We start from the raw sequence: 22,500 nt of genomic DNA on the forward strand, positions 1-22,500 counted from the left end.
TACATTGATGACGCCCTGAGAAATGATTTTAATTTTCTCCGCGCCTTTCCTCCACGGTGGTGTGCCAATTAGCTATCAGGAGAAATCAATGGGAACACGCCGTGACAAAACAAGTGTGCAGGGATGCGGCAGTGTTTGTCGGCGGGGCCTCAACAAAAGAAAGGCAATGGGAACAAAAAAAAAAAAAACAATTAGAAAAGGCAAAGAGAATGCAGCCAATTATGAGTTCCATCTCAAGGAAGATTGTGTCGACATTGATTTGCTGGGGCTAAGGATCTTTGTCTCTTGCCCCGCTGTTCACCTAATTGCACTCACGCCGACCCACTAACTACGCCACTAAGACCTGGTAGGTCTCACCTCACTGCGCTCAACTCCCGTATTGTCTGGAGTGGGGATAAAGGAAGGACAAGTTACGTTTAGAATGAGTGATTTATGTCGAAGCGAAGAAAACTGCTAGTGAAAGGAGACACACTTTAAAGTTTCCTATCGGTTTGTGGTTGGTAGCAGTTTTGGTTCCGTCCGAGGTTAGGATTTAGGTTTTTCTTTGTCACTGTTGCCTAACTAAAAGGTTGACCTGAATAGAGGACAACCCTGAATATAAGGATAAGGAGTATAATATATAATAATATAAGGAGCCGGTTGTGGACCTGGGAAGGAGGAGGAGTACCCCTGTTTCCATTAGGGGGGTCGATGTGGACATGGTTGAGGATTATAAATACCTCGGCGTACACATGGACAACAAGCTGAATGGGTCAAAACACGCTGAGGCCCTTTACAAGATGGGCTTCAAGAGGCTAGGATCCTTCAACATCTGTACAAAGATGTTGAAGATGTTCTACGAGTCGGTGGTGGCGGGCGCCTTCTTGTACGCTGTGGCTTGCTGGGGCAACGGGCTGAGAGCGAGGGACACATACAGACTGGACAAGTTGGTAGAGAAGGCCAGTAACGTGATGGGAGTGGAGCTAGACTCTCTGGCGGTGGTGTCAGAGAGGAAAAGTCTGGCAAAACTCCTAGCCATTATGGACAACACCTCCCACCCACTACACTCGGACCTTGCGGAGAGAATGAGCAGGTTCAGTGGAAGGCTCAGATTCCCAAAATGCAACACGGAACGACACAGGAGGTCCTTCATACCGACAGCCATCAGACTGTATAATACATATGTTCCTTGACTGCACTTAAATGTAGAATATATGTAGAATATATTTATATTATTCATTTATTATATTTTATATTTATAATATATATGTTATATATTATTTATTATTATTATTGTTTATTGTGAGCGAACTGTGGTGCTGAATTTCCCCCAGGGATCAATAAAGTACTTTCTATTCTATACTATTCTGTAAGACAACTCTTATTTTTCAAAACCTGCTTATTATCCGTAGCTGTAAAATCACAACTGGTATTCATCGCTAATAAATATGTTTCGATTATTTGATGACTGCTTCACCAGTATCCTAAAATTAGTTGTTTGTCACTTGTGTTTGTAAGACACAGGGAAAAAAAAAGCTCTGACTTGCCTAAAGGAGACGTTTGTTGCCACCTGTTTACTTGTTATACAATATCTAAAGGACAAATGTCTTTTACAGACTTTTTATAGTGTATACATTATTTGTCCAAATAGACATGTACTCAAGAAACAACATAACACCCAAAGACTGAATTCACTAACCTGGAACCAAACCAGGGATCTTTTTGCTGTAAGGCATCAGTATTAGCCACTCATCTACCATTGTGCTCATGAGGCGAACGTTTTTTCTCTGTAGTGTTTTTCTGCACTAGCAAACGAAAAAAAAAATGACTATCCTGGGGACGGCGTGGCGCAGTGGAAGAGTGGGCGTGCGCAATCCGAGCATCCCTGGTTCAAATCCCACCTAGTACCAACCTCGTCACGTCCGTTGTGTCCTGAGCAAGACACTTCACCCTTGCTCCTGATGGGTGCTGGTTGGCGCCTTGCATGGCAGCTCCCTCCATCAGTGTGTGAATGTGTGTGTGAATGGGTAAATGTGGAAGTAGTGTCAAAGCGCTTTGAGTACTTTGAAGGTAGAAAAGCGCTATACAAGTACAACCCATGTATCATTTATTTATTTATTTATCCTGAAATTGGCAGTATGGGTGTGGACCCCTTCTCAGCCTAGGTCAGTTGGAATAATCTCCAGTTGACCTGCTGTTTTAAACATGATTAATATTAGAAACTAAATGAATAAATAAGAATCATCACCTTCATGTTGCCTCAGAAAAGCAACAACACAATTGTGTGTGATTCCCACTGAGCAGCATACAATCAAACTAATCACCACAGATTAGATAATGATGACAGCAAGTGAACATACCTGATGAGATGAGCCCAAAAGCCCAGTTGGGGACGAGGATGCCGAAAGGGTTTCTTGCTCCTTTGCTGTCTGTCACCACTGAAGTCTTGTGTTCCTCAGACTTTGAACTCAAGCCTTTGGAAGGTGTCCATTGACCTCCAAAAACAAAGGATTCAGAAACTGCCAACCTGGATTCCATTTCTGTCACAGAATCCTTGAAATTGGACTCAGTGGATGCTAGCTGAATGGTTGGTGATGATACAGTTGCGAAGTTGCCCTCAGCTTCGATCGTTGTCTTCTCCATCCATAAAATAGAAATGGTCGAGTCCTCTGGTCTACTAGTGGCTTCCGTAGTGGCATGGTTGATCTCTTGGGTGTCTTGGGTGGTTACAAGTCCCACTGTGGTGATCTCGGTAGTTGTCAGCACGTCCACCAAAGCTTCGGGTGGGGAAGTGACCACCTTGGCTTCCCCACGGGCGGACTTTCTTCCAGTATCTTTTCTGTTCTTTCTAAAAACAGGTGTGAATCCACCACTCGGACCATGTTCTCCTTTACGTAAGGAAGAAGCAGAAGAGAGTTTATCGGTGGGGCGGTGGATGTAAAGGATTTCACCCCTGGCCTCTTCTGCAGTTTCTGTTTTTTGAGGTGACATAGTTGGTTGTGCCTCAAGCTGCCACTGGGATGAAGCAGCATGTTCAACCACTGTTTGTAAGGACTGTGTTTCTGGACTGAAACTGACTTTTAGAGTACCAGGAAAACTTGCATCACTGCTTCCCTCAAGTTCCTTTTCCTGATGTGGTCCAGTTTGGACAGTTGTTTGAGAACCTGCCACCTCTACATCTCCAGAATAGTTATCTACGGTCTCCTGTGCTGAACAGTTGGGTAGGGTCATCACCTCAAGGGGTGCCGATTTCACTTCCACCGGCTCCCAAGCGCGGTCCTTGCCAATATGTGCTGCATTCGGCGAACCCAGCCTGGCGCGACGTATTGACTTGACAACCCACGACCAACCCTCTTTGGGAGGCCCGGTGGAGTTGGCCTGCTCACTGGAGGTTGATTTGCCATTAGGGGACACCGCAGTGAGCCCTGCGGAGAACAGAAAGTCAGAGTGTTTAATTTGATTGCATTATCGAGGGTTGACTAGGTGTGGGGTGGATTTAATTTCATGGATGTGGAATTGGCAATTAAATCTGAAGACTGGCCTACAAGATCTCCAAAGAATGTACATCGAGCACAGTGCTCTGTATGGGAATTGGAGTTCTCACAGTGTATGGCTCTTTTGTGATAGTGGCTTTAATAGATTAATGTCCATAAATGAACCACACTGAAGACTAAAAGCTGAGGCAAGGGCATCCCGTTCTGAGATCTTATCGTTGACATACCTCTCTTATACAGTTGTGCTTATAAGTTAGCATACCCTGGAAGAATTCATGAGTTTTTCAGAGAATATTAACGATAACACAAAATCCTTTCTTCCACTCATGGTTAAAGGTTGGATGAAGCTATTTAATGAAAAAAAAACTGTGTTTACTCTTCTTAAATCTAAATGACAAAAGAAAGTACCCAAATGACCCTGATCCAAAATGTACATATCCCAGGGACTTAGACCTGATAACATGCACAAAAGTTGACACAAACAAGTTTGAATGGATAATCAAGGTTCCCATCCTCTCCTGTGACCTGTTTGTTCATAATTAGTGTATGTGTATTAAAGGTCAGTTACTTTCTGGGCTTCTGACAGACCATTGCATCTTACATCAAGTGCTGCGCCGACATTTTGGGACTCTGAGTCATGAGGAAAGCAAAATAATTGTCAAAGAATCTATGAGACCAACTAATTGCACTGCATAAAAGAGGAAAGAGGTCTAACAAGGTATCCAAGGAATTGAGAATGCCAATCAACAGTGTTCAAATGCTGATTAAGGAGTGGAAAATGAGGGATTCTGTTGAAACCAAACCACGGTCAGGTAGACCAGCAAAGATTTCAGCAACAACTGCCAGGAAAATATTTCGAGATGCAAAGAAAAATCTACAAATAACAGAAATACAGGACTCTCAAACATGTGTTATGGCTATTTCAGGATACACATTAAGAAGGGACTTGAAGAAAAATGGTCTACATGGTCATGTCGCTAGAAGAAAGCAATTTATGCGCAAATGTCACAAAGTATCCCGCTTACATTACGTCTAACAGGCCTCAAAACCTCTGGAATAAAGTAATTTGGAGTGATGAAACCAAAACTGAATGTTTAGGCCACAACAATAATGCTACATTTGGATTGAAAACCATTCCGACTGTGAAACACAAAGGAGGATCATTAATGTTTGGGGATGTGTGAGCGACAAAGGCTCAGGAAACTTGGCCAAAATTGATTGCAAGATAAATGCAGCATGTTATCAGAAAATACTGGAGGAAAATTAGTACTTATCAGCCTAGACACTGCACATGAAACGTTTTTGGACATTCCTACATGACAATGATCCAAAAAACAAGGCCAAGTCAACCTGTCATTGGCAGAACAGTCTGAAGGTTCTGGAGTGGACGTCTCAATCTACTGACCTCAATATCATTGAGCCACTCTGGGGAGATTTGAAACATGCATGACAGTGAATTGAATTATTAAGTCATTATGTTCTACATATGATGAATGTTTATATTCATCGAGTTTAAGTAAACAGTGATATTAATAAGATAACACCCCTTAGTTGGAGATTTGTCTGCGGACTGGAATTAGCTCTCTCACGAGAAGTAACAATCAAACCAGGCTTTGAAATGCAAAAGTTTTAGCTCTACCCTGGCAGAGAGATTCCATGTTTATCTTAAAGGCCTACTGAAATGAGATTTTCTTATTTAAACGGGGATAACAGGTCCATTCTATGTGTCATACTTGATCATTTTGCGACAATGCCATATTGTTGCTGAAAGGATTTAGTAGAGAACATCAATGATAAAGTTCGCAACTTTTGGTCGCTAATAAAAAAGCCTTGCCTGTACCGGAAGTAGCAGACGATGTGCGCGTGACGTCACTGGTTGTAGGGCTCCTCACATCCTCACATTGTTTATAATTATAGCCACCAGCAGCAAGTGCAATTTGGACCGAGAAAGCGACGAGTTCCCCATTAATTTGAGCAAAGATGAAAGATTTGTGGATGAGGAAAGTTAGAGTGAAGCACTAAAAAAAAAAAAAAAAAAGGCGACGGCTCCAGGCGCCAGTGTGAGCGATTCAGATGTTATTAGACACATTTACTAGGATATTTCTGGAAAGTCCCTTATTAGCTTATTTTGTTTATAGTGTTTTAGTGAAATCATAAAGTCATACCTGAAAGTCGGAGGGCTGCAGTGAACGCCAGTGTCTCTCAGAGAAGCTGAGGAGCCAAGATCACAGCTGCCTTTTTGTGCTGCAGGATGAGGTCGCATAATCCACTCAAGTCTGCGTAAGAGCCGACTTAATATCACAATTTTCCCATCCCAAAACTTGCTGGTTGACGCATAGAAACATGTTCGCTTGACCGCTCTGTGTTAAAGTTTCACAACAAACAAAGAAACACAGGCTGTGTCTCGGTTGGTAAAGGCAGCTGCAATCCACCGCTTTCTACCAACAGCATTTTTATTTTACGTCTCCTCTATTATTAGAACAAATTAGTAAAAGATTCAGCAAAACAGATGTCCAAATTACTGTGCAATTGCGCGATGAAAAGAGACGACTTTTAACCGTAAGTGGTGCTGGGCTAAAATGTCCCCTCCAACCAATAACGTCACAAACATGCGTCATCATACGCATATATCATTCCGCGACGTTTTCAACAGGAAACTCCGCGGGAAATTTGAAATGGTAATTTAGTAAACTAAACCGGCCGTATTGGCATGTGTTGCAATGTTAATATTTCATCATTGATATGTAAACTATCATATTGCGTGGTCGGTAGTAGTGGGTTTCAGTAGGCCTTTAAACGTCAAACCTACAAGTTATTTTTTTACATCTGTTGTTTTCACTACACACAAACATGACTTAGAACACACCCAGACAGAGAAAGAAGGAATATATAACTGATGGTTTAGCTTCTCCAGTGGAGGAGTCCTTAATTGTTTTATCCAAGGTTCCTTTGGGTACTGCAGACCAGTATAATGACACTCGCTTGTAATAAAGGAACTTTTGGTTCAGTAAAGAGTCTCCGACGTCCCTTTTGATCCAGCCGCACTGCCGTGACATGCTTCTGTCTGAACGAGGATGACAAGACCGAAAATACACTTCAACAGCTCAAAAACTGGAGACGTTTTGCCAAGAAGAATGCGCAACTTTGCCATCTGAAATAATAAAGAACCTCATTCACAACGACCACAAAATACTTAAAGCTGTCATTGATGTTAAAGGGGACAATGCATGGGGTTAACAACTGGGGTATGCACACTTTTGATCAGGGTCATTTGGGTACTTTATTTTCCTATTTAGTTTTAAAAAGAGTAAACATTTGTGTGGCAATAAATAGCTTAATCAATCAATTAACCATGAGTGGAAACACGGCTTTTGTGTTATCATTCGTATTCTCTGAAGAATGGCCTAGAAATCATACTGTATATAGTATAGTCCCATTAAAACAAAACAGTAAAATCACAAGCAGTATTTTGACGAGGAATTCACAAGTATGAATACAAAGCAAAGAGACATTAACCATTGTGTAATAAGACTACATATAACTAGAATAAAGTAAAACTACCCATTTTTGAATGAGAGAAGGAACAGAAAGGTGTTTCCAGTGTGATGTGTCGTCTAGCAGCATTTTACTCTGTAGGCATTACAGGTAGTGTCGTGGAAAATATGAGTATTAGTCTGCTTGAAAAAAAAGAAATGGGCAAGTAATTGATCAATTATTAATTGTAATAAAAAATACCAGGTCACAGTAATTTTCATGGTCTATGACAATTGTCACACTTTTCTTCACCGGTGCCTGTCTGTGGCGGTGTCGACACAAAAACACAGCAAAAAGAACGATAAAAAACACTAAAAACTATTATTCATGGAACAATGAGGACATGACGATGCTTCGAACTCCAAGTTGTGTTTGACTTTTAGGCACATTTCTCCAGAAAATATAGTTTGAACACGAAAGGGTTTTTTTTTTCAAATTGCGGAAGACCTCGATAAAGGTGCAGCTGCAGCTTGAGAACAAATAAATAAAAACAAAAAACATTTATAAACCTGAAAAGCTACCGTATTTCCTTGAATAGCCACCGGGGGCGCTAATTAATACAAAACCTCTTCTCACTCCTGCACTTACCAATGTCATACAGTAATAAATTGAGTGTGATAAAAATAAAAATTAATACAAAATTATTTTGCGGTCGCGCCACGGTTGTTGGAGACCACTGCTCTACCACATGTCATCACGCACACTTTTACACCATGCTATCTGCATGCTGGTAGGACGCATGCATTTCGTGGCTTCTCATACGAGATTGCAATGCATACTTGGTCAACAGCCACACCGTTTACACTGATGGTTGTCATATAACCAACTTTAAAACTCTTACTTATATGCGCCACACTCTGTGAACCCTAACCAAACGAGAATAACAAACACATTTCTGGAGAACATTAGCTCTGTAACACATTATAAACGCAACATAAGAATTACCTAGAATTCCAATGCATCCATGACTCTTGGCTATATTATACATGCGTCCCAACCCCGCGCACCTCAACCGACGCACGGAGGGGGGGAGGGAGGGGTTTGGTGCTAGCGGGTGTATAATATAGCCAAGAGTCATGGATGCATTGGAATTCTGTGTAATTCTTATGTTGCAGTTATAATGTGTTACAGAGCCAATGTTCTCCAGGGATGTGTTTGTTATTCTTGTTTGGTTAGGGTTCACATAGTGTGACGCATATTAGTAAGATTGTTAAAATTGTTTTAAATCACAACCATTAGTGTGATCTGTATGGCTGTGGAACAAGACCCCTGGTTTACACACAGTAAAAGCAAAGAAAAACTCCTCTGCCATTTTGAAAATGACAGCAGGGGAAGCGACACTCGTGACGTCACAAATTTGACCCGGCGGTAAAAGTAAGCATGCGCTAATAAATTCGGGGAGCGAGTTCTACCTGGCAGTATTTCAAGGCAGACGCATATTACATGCTCGGCGGCTAGTCAAGGAATTACGGTAACTTTAGTCATGTCAAAAGACAAAATTATTTATTTGTATTTCTTATAGTGAAAGCGTGGACAGAGTTTGCACACAAAAAAATGTTGGGTTAAAAAATAACCCCATTTTATTCCAACTGCTGGTTCAGAAAATGACACACCTCTTTTTTGAGTTATTTTAACTCAACATTATGGGTACATTTTTTCAACCCAACTTTTGCGTTGAATTATTTAACCAAACCGTTGAGTTATGAGAACTTAATATTGGGTTATTCCCAAACAAACTATTGGGTTAAATTATTTAACACAATAGCTGAATTTGGCTCACCAAAATTTTGTGTTATTACAAACCCAACTATTGGGTTTCACAATTTAGTACATTTCTAATTAGAATAAAGCCTTTTAACCGAAAAATGCAATACTTATTGAAAAACAACCCAAAAAGGGTTCATAGTTTTGAGAACCCAGAAATTGTGTTCAAATAATACCCTTAAAACCCAAAAACATTTAAATAACCCAGCATTTTTTAGTGTGTGGGGTGAGCAGAAAAGAGGAGCGAGGAGGCCTCAGCCGTATTGTATTATCTGTGCTACACTTTGAAAAGCTTCAGAGCAGCAAATACGAGGCTTTATGGTAAAACAATGCACAAGTTAGCTCATCTAATAAAGAAAAACACAATACTACACGCCAGGGGTTTTAAAAATGGAGGTTCAGTAATATAAAAGATTGTACTATAGTGAATATACGCTCACAAGGGCTCTCTGTAGTTCTTAAATGTGCCTGAGTGGAAGATATAAAACATACTAGCTTCTAACCGGGAGAAATTGTTCTTGTACAAGGGTGACACAAAAAAGTGCCCATCACCTAAAGTTGAATAACTTTTGAAATAATTAATCAATTATTTTTATTTTTCAAATTTACCAAGAATAATTTATGTTCTAAAAGTTTAGAAAATGTCAACTTCGAGATGCCATGGACTACTGAACAAAAGACATTTATATTTGAGGCCTATTTTCGGCTGAATTCTATCCACGCGGCCCAATTGCAATTCAAACGGTTTGGATGTTGTGAATTTCCTGCCCACACAATGATCTACAGATGGGTCAACAAGTTCCGAACACATGGGACTGTTAATAACCTCAATCGTAAAGATACTAACAGACAATCACACTCTGGATGACAGAAATCATCAAGGACACCACAGAACGTTGATGCAGTCAGAGACTCTGCTGTCCGCAGCCCACGCTTCGACAAAGTCAGGAGCTTGGAATAAACCAGGAGTCTGTGCGGAAAATTTTGATCGCAGATCTCGACCTCTATCCTTACAGGATACAGATTAAACAAAAGCTTACACCTGCCGACATGAGGAAACAAGTGATCATGTGCCAGTGGTTTTGCGATTAGATTGACGCTGCGCCAGACTTCCTTGACAATGTCTGGTTTTCGGATGAGGCACATTTTCTGCTGTCAGGTCATGTGAACTCGACGAACAACATCTTCTGGGGTAGCACACCCCCTGAATACTGTCTGCAAAAACCATTACACTCTCTTAAGTGCACTGCATGGGTCGCCATCTCCATACATGGCATCATTGGACCATTCTGGTTCGAGGACGACAACGAGTGGTTTATGACATTCAACACGGAGCGATATGTTCAGGTGCTTGACAAATTCTGGACAGCACTTGGTCGACGAAGAGGGGTTGTCAGGGACCTCCGGTGACTCCAGCAGGATGGTGTGCCCCCCCTCCCCCCACAATTCAAACGAATCATTGGCATGGCTACAGCATTGTTTCCCTGACCGACTGATCAGCCGCAGGTGTGACCCGGAGTGGTTGGACTTGAACGCCCCAGATTTTTTATCTGTGGGGATACCTTAAGGACAGAGTGTATGACACCAACCCCCAGACTATCCCTGATCTGAAGGCAGCAATCACAGCAGCAATAAGAGCAATCCCGAGGGAAGAACGTGAGAGGATCATCGAGAACTTTGCCCGCCGGATCCAAATGTGCTTGCAGCAACGTGGAGCTCATTTAGAGCACATTTTTTGAGCGCCAGTTAAAGAGTTTTTTTGGTACAGACTTGAAACTTTAGAGATGTCTGCTACATAGACTTAACCAAATGTAGCTGAATTTTTCTGTTGATCTAAACATTTTTTGGGAAGTTATTCGATTTTTATTGATGAACGGTTTTTTGTGTGTCACCCTTGTGTATTTTATCTCACTTCACGTCTCTAACGTTTGTCCTTTGCTGAAATTCACTATGTGCCTTTTTTTTTTTTTATTATTATTACTTACCAGCTTTGCCAAGGCATGCAACGAGTTCAGCCTAACTATCAGTCTGAAGAAGACAAATGTGATGGCCCAAGATGCTGAACGACCCTTTATCCCCATCAACGACTATCAACTAGAGGTTGTTAGCCAGTTCACATACCTTGGCTCCACCATCACTGACAACCTCTCAATGGAAGCAGAGATCAACAAGAGGATCGGCAAAGCATTCACAACCTTGGCCGGGTTGTCTCAAAGAGTGTGGAACAACATCATGCTGACAATAAATACCAAGATCGCTGTGTATCGTGCCTGCGTGCTAAGTACTCTCTTGTACGCCAGCGAATCCTGGACTTTGTACTCCTCGCAGGAGAAAGGGCTAAGTGCCTTTCACATGGGCTGCCTCCGTTGCATACTCGGGATTTCATGGAGTGATTGTGTGACGAACAACGAGGTGCTGATGCAAGGCAAGATTCCCAGCATTGTCACTTTCCTTCGTCAGCGTTGCCTTCGATGGCTGGGCCATGTGCGTCGAATGGACGATGGCCGGATCCCCAAAGACATCCTCTACGCCAGGGGTCGGGAACCTTTTTGGCTGAGAGAGTCATGAAATCCAAATATTTTAAAATGTATTTCCGTGAGAGCCATTTAATAGTTTCTAACACTGAAAATAACTAAATGCCTGCATTTATTATGTATCTTATTATTTTTAATAACATTGTTATTCTGAAGCTAACCAATAATAAATAAAATACTTCTTACAATGAATGCGACTTCTTGAACAGGATATTTTGACACTGTGAGTACCAACATAATTAGGTAGGTAGGTAGGTAGGTAGGTATTGTTATTGCCCAAGAACAACAAAACTTTGTTGATTGACTGATTGATTTGATTAGACAAACAGTGTTTAGGGTCAAAGAACAGCTATGGGGGAAAAAACTCCAGAGCAAAGCATATATACCTATCACAAAGTACAACTCCAGACTTGCAACATAGGGAAGGGAGTGGGAGCTACGATGGCGGGCTGCAGCTCTTCGGGCACTGGCCAGCCGTCCATCCCCCCTAAGGGCTTTGGATGAATTATTCATTACTTACCGTGTTAAGCAATGTCAGCTAAGATTTATCTTGAGAGCCAGATGCAGTCATCAAAAGAGCCACATCTGGCTCGAGAGCCATAGGTTCCCTACCCCTGCTCTACGCAGAGCTTGCCTCCGGCAAGAGGACAACCGGTCGGCCACATCTCCGCTTCAAGGATGTCTGCAAGCGTGATCTGAAAGCGCTCGACATGGACCTGAACACCTGGGAAGAGCTTGCTCAGGACCGATCCAGCTGGAGACACACCGTGAACACTGGACTGAAAGCTGGCGAGGCAAAACTCCGCCAGCTTGCAGGTGAGAAGCAAGCTCAGAGAAAGAGCAAGCAACTACATCCTGTGGCTGACTCCACCTACAAATGCACCAAGTGCAACAGAGACTGTCACTCCCGTGTGGGTCTGTACAGCCACAGCAGACGCTGCATGACCAACTAAAACGTATCCACTGGACGCCGATCCATTGTCTTCCGAGACTTACGGATGCCAACAACAATTTTCCAGCGGAGCGACTCGGATTGAGCAAGTCGTTTCAGCGCTGCACAAAGATAGAGGCGCGTGGACTAGAAGGATGTATTCAAAGTCATTTCACACCTCTCTGTTTCTCTCCTCTTATCCGCCTCGGATGTTTTCTCCCCAAACATTCTCTTTTACCACGTGGTTTCTCTCGGAAAACCCGGCAAGGCGATAAGCAAATGACTCACAAGGGCGACAAGCTCCTGTTTATTTGAACCAAGTGCTCCGTAGTAGCTTATCTGCTTGCGGCCTTATAGCAGACAGTCTCTGGTATCAATAATTAATCCTGTCAGCATGTGTGACTCATGGCTGCCTTGTGTTTATTTAGGCCAGTGGTGTTATAGAGACGTTTTTGGTTTTTTTGCATCATCATCATTGCTCAGCTTGCTGAGCTGGGTTATGAAGTGTATAAACGAAAAAGAAGCAGCACGACCCCACGCCCAACAAATTACCACCAGAGGCAGAACATACACAATTATACCCACACATGAAATATTAAAATCCAAATGCATTATTCATGGGGTCGACTTTTGCCAAATGCTTAAGTTGAAAGTCTGTGCTTCCATTTCCATAGGAGGCCGGCCGGCCTAATTGTCCTATGAATAATCCAGAGACCGCGTTTACTAACAAAAAAAAAAAACACATCTTCATGAGGATTAATCATTTGTGCAAAAGGCTATCCTGCTGATTCAATAAGATGATCAAACATAGGCTTATACATAAGTACTGTGTGTTGTATATATTATACGTACATATTTGAGTGGCTTTTTATGTGTGTTTCGTGACAATAACCAAAGACTGTAAGAAGATGTATTGTCGTAGTTACAAATAAAAATCTTTACCTACAAAAGACACAAACCTAGTACATTCACTATATTGCCAAAAGTATTTAACCACCCATCCAAAAAATCTGAATTATGGTGTGGGGTTGTTTTTCAGGAGCTGGGCTTGGCCCCTTAGTTCCAGTAAAAGGAACTTTGAATGCTCCAGGATACCAAAACATTTTTGGACAATTCCATGCTCCCAACCTTGTGGGAACAGTTTGGAGCGGGCCGCTTCGTCTTCCAACATGACAAGGTCCATAAAGACATGGATGACAGAGTCTGGTGTGGATTAACTTGACTGGACTGCACAGAGTCCCGACCTGAACCAGATAGAACACATTTGGAATGAATTAGAACGGTGACTGAGGGCCAGGCTTTCTCCACCAACATCAGTGTGTGACCTCACCAATGCGCTTTTGGAGGAATGGTGGAAAATATTGTCAGAAAAATTCTGTGTAAATTATCAAATAAAACCTTGTATTACACTGTGTTCCTGACGAGAAGAAAAAAGGCTGGAGCTTCCCAAGAAGAATGCTGGACTTCCAGGTGGACAGATGGCAGAATCTGCCCAACTTCCACAGGAACCCTTTCAAGTATTTTTACGAACTCTTTCTTTGTTCTATTTTATGGGACCCTCTTTGAACAATTTTATGGGACTTTCTTTGAAGTGTTCGGGAACCATAGGCAAAGCTGATCACGACCCTCTTCCATGAGGAAGCAGCTGTGGGAAGAAGGGGGGTGAAAATCAAATAAAGAACGAGGAGAATGTTCTTGGGGGAGAGCGTGGTGCAGAAATGGTACAGAGAGTACCAGGCCGTGTCTCTCCTCAAGCTTGAGTCCAAATTTAACTCTGTCTCTGTTTGATTCCTTGTCTTTTTGTCTTGTTTAATAGATGTCATCAGTGTTTGAACCTGACAAATATCCTATAAACACACTACGCAACCTTGTGGACTGTTACGTGCGGAGGGTCGCAGCTCGCTGCGAGGTTTGTTCCCCCAAGAATGCAGACGGACCACTCTGGACAGGACGTGCAGGTAGGAACATGATTCATTTGTAGAACTCAAATAAGTACCAAAAACTGGAAACAAGCCAGAGGAAAAATGTGCCGATCCCACTCGAAGCAAACGCTAACACTTAGCAAAGGCAAATATTCACGTAACTGTAGCATAACAAAGAAGTCAGGCCGACTGACCTGCAAAGGCAGGCTTAAATAATGCCTCTTTTTAGTGCTTGGGGAACAGGTGAGTGTCCCGAACACCAATCAGAGTCAGGTGAAAATATTAAGTAGCCAAGGTAACTAAACAAACTGAAGGGTGCACAACAACAGGAACCAAGGGAGTCCAAAACTAACAGAAAATAACAAAAACATGATCCAGGCCATGGATCATGACATGGACAGCCTTCGCAGAAGAATTGAAGCTGTAATGGCTGCAAAAAAGTGGACAGACCTATGGGTTAGGAGTGGGATGGCACTTCAAGTTCCTGTGTGAGTCAAGGCAGGTGGCTAAATACTTTTGGCGATATAGTGTAAGTCCACAAGTACACAGATCATACAACAACTCTGCAGTTTTCTGTGTGCTTTGGTGGTTTGTCAGGAAAATTGTGTTTTGGTGTCGATTTTTTTAATTCAATTTTTGTGTGCTGTATTTCGAGGACGTCAGTCTTACATTCACAAGGTATAAGCAATGTGGTACCTCAGCCTAAGCATATATATATATATATATATATATATATATATATATATATATATATATATATATAAGCTGGATTTATCACCTAAGTGTTACAACGTACTTGAAGTTGCAAATCAAAAAAGTGGGTTACAAGTAGTGTTGTCCGGACTACTATGTTTTGGTGCCTGTAAATAATTGCATTATTGGCTTTATTTTAACATACATCTTATGGTACATTAAACATTTGTTTCTTATTGCAAGTTTATCCTTAAATGAAATAGCAAACATACAAGACAACTTGTCTTTTAATAGTGAGCAAACAAACAAAGGCTCCGAATTTAGTCTGTTGTCATATGCAGTAAATATTGTGTCATTTTTTTTCAATCATTTTGTCGAAATTGGTTGAAAATGTATTATTAATCTACTTGTTCATTCACTGTTAATATGTGCTTACTTTCTCTTTTAACATGTTCTATCTACACTTCTGTTAAAATGTAATAATCACTTATTCTTCTGTTGTTTGATACTTTACATTAGTTTTGGATGATACCACAAATTTGGGTATGAATCCGATACTAAGTAGTTACAGGATCATACATTGGTCATATTCAAAGTCCTCATGTGTCCAGGGATATATTTCCTGATTTTGTAAACATAATATACATTTTAAAAAGACGAAAGAAGATGGTGTGATGCCAACAAATGTCGACGTAATCATAGTGGTATCGACTAGATACGCTTCTGCACTTGGTGTCTGTACAGTGGATATCAGTTGTAGATCCACTAATGGCGTTTGTTTACATTGTGACGCCGGTGAGGTACGGTGTGTAGTGAAGCATGTTTAGCTATTCCTAGTCCTGCAGGGATGATACTTGTACGAAACGTATTTTATTTGACGCCATGGAGGCGAGGATTAGTGATTAGGAGTAGCTAAAACACTGCCGACTGGGGCCGGACTTTAGCCGTTAGCAAACTAGCTCCGTCTTAAAGGGGAATATTATCACAATTTCTGAAGGGTTAAAACCAATAAAAATCAGTTCCAAGTGATGTATTTTATTTTTCGAAGTTTTTCTCAAAATTTTACCAATCACGCGATATCCCGAAAAACGGCTTCAAAGTGCCTGGTTTTCACGATCGGTACATCCACCCTTCCATTATCCTGTGACGTCACTGCGTGAAACCACCATAAACAAACATGGCGGATAGCACAGAAAGGTATAGCGATAGTAGCTCGGATTCAGACTCGGATTTCAGCGGCGTAAGAGATTCAACAGATTATGCATGTATTGAAACGGATGGTTGGAGTGTGAAGGCAGGTAGCGAAAAAGAAATTGAAGAAGAAACTGAAGCTATTGAGCCATATTACGACAGACAGCGGCCAGGGAGGAAGCGAGGACGAATTCGGCGATCGCCTTCTAACCAACGATTGGTATGTGTTTGTTTGGCATTAAATGTGGGTTGAGGGAAAGGTTGGATGCAAATATAGCTACAAATGAGGTATAATGATGCAATATGTACATACAGCTAGCCTAAATAGCATGCTAGCATCAATTAGCTTGCAGTCATGCCGTAACCAAATATGTCTGATTAGCACACTCCGCATAAGTCAATAACATCAACAAAACTCATATCTGTGCAGTCATGCACAACATTATCAGATTGGCGGACAAATTGAGACAGAAAAAGAAGTGGCATAAATCACGTCTTAGCCAAGACATCCAGGGGGTTTACCTCGCTCGTCCGCGGGAACAGACTGCCGTCGTCCCTGAATAGCTCGCACTCCGGCAGATTCAGTGGTCTATTTTCCAATATTGCAGATTTCTTTGACTTTATCGTTGGAAATGCATCTGCTTTGAGTGTCGCAGGATATCCACACATTCTTGCCATCTCTGTTGTAGCATAGCTGTCGTCAGTAAAGTGTGCGGAACAAACGAGGGACTTTCGCATATTTTGGCCACTGGTGCAACTTGAATCCATCTCTGATCGTGTTGTTACATCCGCCGACAACACACCGACGAGCCATGATGTCTCCAAGGTACGGGAAAACAGTCAAAAAAAAGGAAAATAACAGAGCTGATTTGACTTGGTGCGTCTAATAATATTGAGAAAATGGCGGATTGCTTCACGATGTGACGTCACGGGTGAAAGGTCATCGCTCCGTCAGGCTATCAATTGAAAGGCGTTTAAATCGCCAAATTCACCCTTTTAGAGTTCGGAAATCGGTTAAAAAAACATATGTTCTTTTTTCTGCAACATCAAGGTATATATTGACGCTTACATAGGTCTGGTGATAATGTTCCCCTTTAAAGCACTTCTTCCTGAGGGTGTTTTAGTGTTATAACTTCACCTTTATCGTTAGTTTTGAAGCCAAAATGCGTATAATCTCCCTTTTCTGTCTGCTTGTAAGTACTCCGTGATTGTGCGCTGCCGGACATGCTCCTCCACCCGTACAACCTTAATTAAAAGCATCCCCGCCGTTATTTGGTTCGAGAGAACGCCAATATTGTGCAAAGCAGTAGCCAGAGCAAAGGGTGGCTGTTTTGAAGACACTAAAATATAAAACATGTTTTTAGTGTTTGCACCTTTATTTGTGAAGTACATAACCCCATGTGTTCATTCGTAGTTTTGATGCCTTCAGTGACAATCTACAATATAAATAGTCATGAAAATAAAGATAACACATTGAATGAGACGGTGTGTCCAAACTTTTGGCTTGTGCTGTAAAAAATCTGTACAAAACTTAAAAAATACCATCCATCCATTTTCTACTGCTTATTCCCTTTCGGGGTCGCGGGGGGTGCTGGCGCCTATCTCAGCTACAATCGGGCGGAAGGCGGTGTACACCCTGGACAATACCTCTCGCTCTAAAAATGTAAAAATAATTACTGGCACAACAGACTGAAAACATTGCAGTAGACCACTCACACGTCAGCAGACAGCAGCTACATCTACCCAAGGGATTCAATACTATGAAATACATGAAACTTGGATCTACTTTAAAGTAGTCAGTGTGCAGCTTGCACAGCGGCACTGAATTACTCCCCACTCACAGTGACTCAGCACACAGCCATTGCGACATAAATATAAAAAATGGCCGTGCCTCCACTTCACAGAGCGCCGGCTTGATAAGAGAAACCTCCCCGGGTCGGGCGGACGCAATATTAAATTGGGAGCGGAGGCTGACAATGCGGGAGACAAGGCGGACAGATGAAAAAGAGGGAGAGACGTGAGGAGGCCACCTCAACCCGTCTGCAGATATGACATTTAATAAAAAAAGGGAGGAGTAGACGTTATTGCAGTGTTGTGTGAATCATGTCAGGGGCGTCTACACTGAGTGGAGTGTCAGCACTTGCATCCCCCCCAACTCCCCAACACACACACACACATAATACACACACACACACACACACACACACACACACACACACACACACACGCACACACACGGGGATGAATAGGAAAGTCTTTATTTAGCTGCCGTCTTCTTTTATCATATATTGCTGCCTTTTGCACCTGTCAATGTTTCTTTTTGTATGGACATTAAATCAACAAAAAAAATCCTGACTTTGGAGCAATGTTCACGGACTCTAGTATTTGGCTCTCTATTAGATGTCAGGGATTTCCCCATTGGGACCATGATTTCGGTCCTAACTTGTTTTGCTTGTTGATGTCTCAGGAATGTTAGAAATACAACACACACACACACACACACACACACACGCACACACACACACACACACGAGGAAAGTATTGTGATGCAACTGTGTGTTTTTTTTTTGGATGGATTTTTGACTTCAATGCAGAACTTGTTTCAATTCTTCATCATGTTGCACTTGCAATGTTGTACTAAGTGAAGTCATCAGGCACAGTCAGTATTTAAACTTGTGCTGAATCCTTTTTTTTCTTTTTTTTTTTTAATATTTATTTATTCATTTGAAATAGAAATCATAATACAGGTACTGAAAAATCAGGCTTTTTTTTGTTACCCCCCCCCCCAAAAAAAAATACAATACAATAAATTTACAAAAAATAATAATAATAACAATAAAAGTAAAATAATAACAGCGCCTCCCACCCTCCCATAAGAGTGGTGAAAAATGTATTATTTTGTTTTAGTATGTTTTTTTGTTTGACGACAAACAAGACACAAATGTTCCCAATTGTTAGGGAGCCCACTGTTTAATATGTTTGTGTGTATGCTTCACTGATGAGAGTATTTGGTGAACATCGTCTTGTCCTACTAATTTCGGTGGTTCTTGCACTCACAATAGCGCTGACTGTGACGCAACAGTTTGTTTACATGTACAATATTCCACTCCTTTGTCTCATTTTGTCCACCAAACATGTTTTGCTGTGCGTGAATGCACACATTTCAACTTTGTTGATGTTATTGACTTGTGATAGTAGGCTTCCATAGCTAATATAGACATCCACATCATGTGTTGCCTTTATTATAACACTTATATAAGACTTTTCAAGTAATTTTAATAGTAGGCTAATATAGCTAATACAAACACTTACATCATGTGTTGTCTTCATTATAACACTTATATAAGATTTTTAAAGTCATTTTGATAGTAGGTTAGTATAGCTAATATATACACTTGCATCATGTGTTGCCTTCATTATAACACTTATATAAGACTTTTAAAGTAATTTTGATAGTAGGCTAATATAGCTAATATAAAGACTTACATCATAGGTTGCCTTCATTATAACACTTACAGTATATCAGACTTTTAAAGTCATTTTGATAGTAGGTTAGTATAGCTAATATAGACACTTGCGGCATGTGTTGCCTTCATTATAACACTTATATAAGACTTTTAAAGTAATTTTGATGGTAGGCTAATATAGCTCATATACCCCTTATATCATGTGTTGCCTTCATTATAACACTTACAGTATATAAGACTTTTAAAGTCATTTTGATAGTAGGTTAGTATAGCTAATATAGACACTTGCGTCATGCATCGTTTTCATTATAACACTTATATAAGTCTTTTTAAAGTAATTTTGATAGTAGGCTAATATAGCTCATATTGACACTTATATCCTGTGTTGCCTTCATTATAACACGTATATAAGACTTTTAAAGTCATTTTGATAGTAGGTTAATATAGCTAATATAGACACTTGCGTCATGCATCGTTTTCATTATAACACTTATATAAGTCTTTTTAAAGTAATTTTGATAGTAGGCTAATATAGCTCATATACCCCTTATATCATGTGTTGCCTTCATTATAAAAATTACAGTATATAAGACTTTTAAAGTCATTTTGATAGTAGGCTAGTATAGCTAATCTAAACACTTACATCATGTGTTGCCTTCCTTATAACACTTATATAAGACATTTAAAGTAATTTTGATAGTAGGCTAATATAGCTTATGTAAACACATCATGTGTCGCCTTCATTATAACAATTACAGTATATAAGACTTTTAAAGTCATTTTGATAGTAGGCTAGTATAGCTAATCCAAACACATCATGTGTTGCCTTCATTATAACACTTATGTAAGACTTTTAAAGTAATCTTGATAGTAGGCTAATATAGCTAATATAAACACATCTTTTGTTGCCTTATTTAAACCAAATACAGTATATAAGACTTTTGAAGTCATTTTGATAGTAGGCTAATATAGCTCATATAGACACATCATGCGTTGCCTTCATTATAACACTTTTACAAGACTTTTAAAGTAATTTTGATAGTAGGCTAATACAGCTAATATAAACACTTACATCATATGTTGCCTTCATAATAACACACACAGTATATAAGACGTTTAAAGTCATTTTGATAGTAGGCTAGTATAGCTAACACAATCACTTACATCATGTGTTGCCTTCATTATGAGACTTATATACATCTTTTCATTTTTTGCATCTCCAGACAGATCTGTTTTTTGTATTTGCTGGTCCAATATGATACTTTCAAAGTGTTGGGTTGCTGACTCCTGTCTTTGAGTAAGGGCCTATGCAGACTCTGTTAAGCGCAGGTTCTGCCCGAGTATGCTTGGGCCTTCAAAAGGTGTTATATTATTGTCAGAGCAGTATTGGTTGACTTATTTTGACACTTAGAAATGTATTGCTATTTACATAGTTGACTGTGGGTGTACAAAGAAAATAAAATGTTATTTTATACAAGTAATGTAATTTAGACCAGGGGTGTCAAACTTATTTAGATCTGGGGCCACATGGAGAAAAATCTTCTCCCAACTGGTAAAATCACGGCGTGATAACTTAGAAATAAAGACAACTTCAGATTGTTTTCTTTGTTCAAAAATAGAACAAGTACATTCTGAAAATATACAAATCTGTTAATGTTGTTGGGTTGTTTTTACACTTGTATGTTGCCGTTAATAGAATTCTCTCTATATTTGTCATTATTTATACTTTTTGAATGCATTATGTGATAATGTTACTCAGCCAACTCTTTGGTGTTAATTTTCAATCTAGTATCATAAAAAAAATAACATCAACATTAAATACAGGATGTTATTTATGTAGTTTGCTCAATAATAATGTGGTTTATTTTTTGTACACATGTACACTGCAAAAAGTCAATGTTCAAAACCAAGAAAAAAAAAATACAAAAATGAGGGGTATTTTATTTAAACTAATCAAAATTATCTGCCAATAGAACAAAAAAAATGGTCTTGTCAAGACTTTACAAAACAAGTCAAATTAACTAACCTCATTGAACCCAAAAATACCTTAAAATAAGTATATTCTCACTAATAAAAAGCGCAATTTTTTTTGGGTAGAAAAAAAAATACCTTTTTGCTCAATATGTTGAAAGATATTCTAAAATTAAGTAAATGCTAGTGCCATTATCTTGACAAAATGATGTGCACTCGGCATCATGATTTATTTTTTCACGCTTGAAGTAGGAAATTGTTACTTTAAAAAAGTAGTTTTATACTTGTGAGTGTTGATGACACAGTTTTGCACCCGTTGATATTCTAATGTCAAGCATGTTTTACTCAAAATAGGTCATAAAATCTAATAATAGTAATATCTTACTGAAATCATTTAGGACCAAAACCTTTAAAACAAGTAAAACACTCCAACATAAAATCTGCTTAGTGAGAAGAATTTTCTTATCAGACAGAAAATAAGCAAATACCGTATTTCTTTGAATTGCCGCAGGGCATATAGTATGCGCCTGCCTTGAATCACTGCCGGGTCAAACCCGCTTCCCAAAATTATTAGCGCATGCTTAGTATTACCACCTGGTCAAACTCGTGACGTCACGAGTGACACTTCCCCTGTCATCATTTTCAAAATAGAGGGGGCTGATTTCAATACCGGTAATTTGAAATCGCATAAAGGGAAGAAGCTTAAGAGCTATTCAGTAGGATTTAAGGTCCAAGCTTACACCACACTCAATTTTTTACATACCTTTGGTAAGTGCCAGAGTGAGAAGAGGTTTTAAACTAATTAGCGCATGCTTACTTTTACTGCATGCCATTGGTAAGCGCAGGAGTGAGGTTTTAAATTAATTAGCGCCCCGGCAGCAATTCAAGGAAATACGGTATCACCCTTATTTGAGATATTTCATCTCACTTAGATTTCAGTTTTTGCAGTGTAGCATCATCGACAAAGATACAAATAATTGCTATTGCGACATCCAGTGGACACATTTAGAACAGCAATTT

General features: G+C 40.1%; 1 protein-coding gene across 1 annotated transcript in view; it reads right to left on the bottom strand.

Annotated features, from left to right (window-relative positions):
• ncanb (neurocan b) overlaps window positions 1-22,500 on the bottom strand; it is a 470,747-nt gene that overhangs the window by 229,943 nt on the left and 218,304 nt on the right. The window contains 1 exon segment of the mRNA XM_061888041.1: window positions 2,340-3,404. Within this exon segment, the coding sequence (XP_061744025.1) occupies window positions 2,340-3,404 (1,065 nt within the window).

Source organism: Nerophis ophidion, linkage group LG26, assembly GCF_033978795.1.
Source record: "Nerophis ophidion isolate RoL-2023_Sa linkage group LG26, RoL_Noph_v1.0, whole genome shotgun sequence".
NCBI classification, from domain to species: Eukaryota; Metazoa; Chordata; class Actinopteri; order Syngnathiformes; family Syngnathidae; genus Nerophis; species Nerophis ophidion.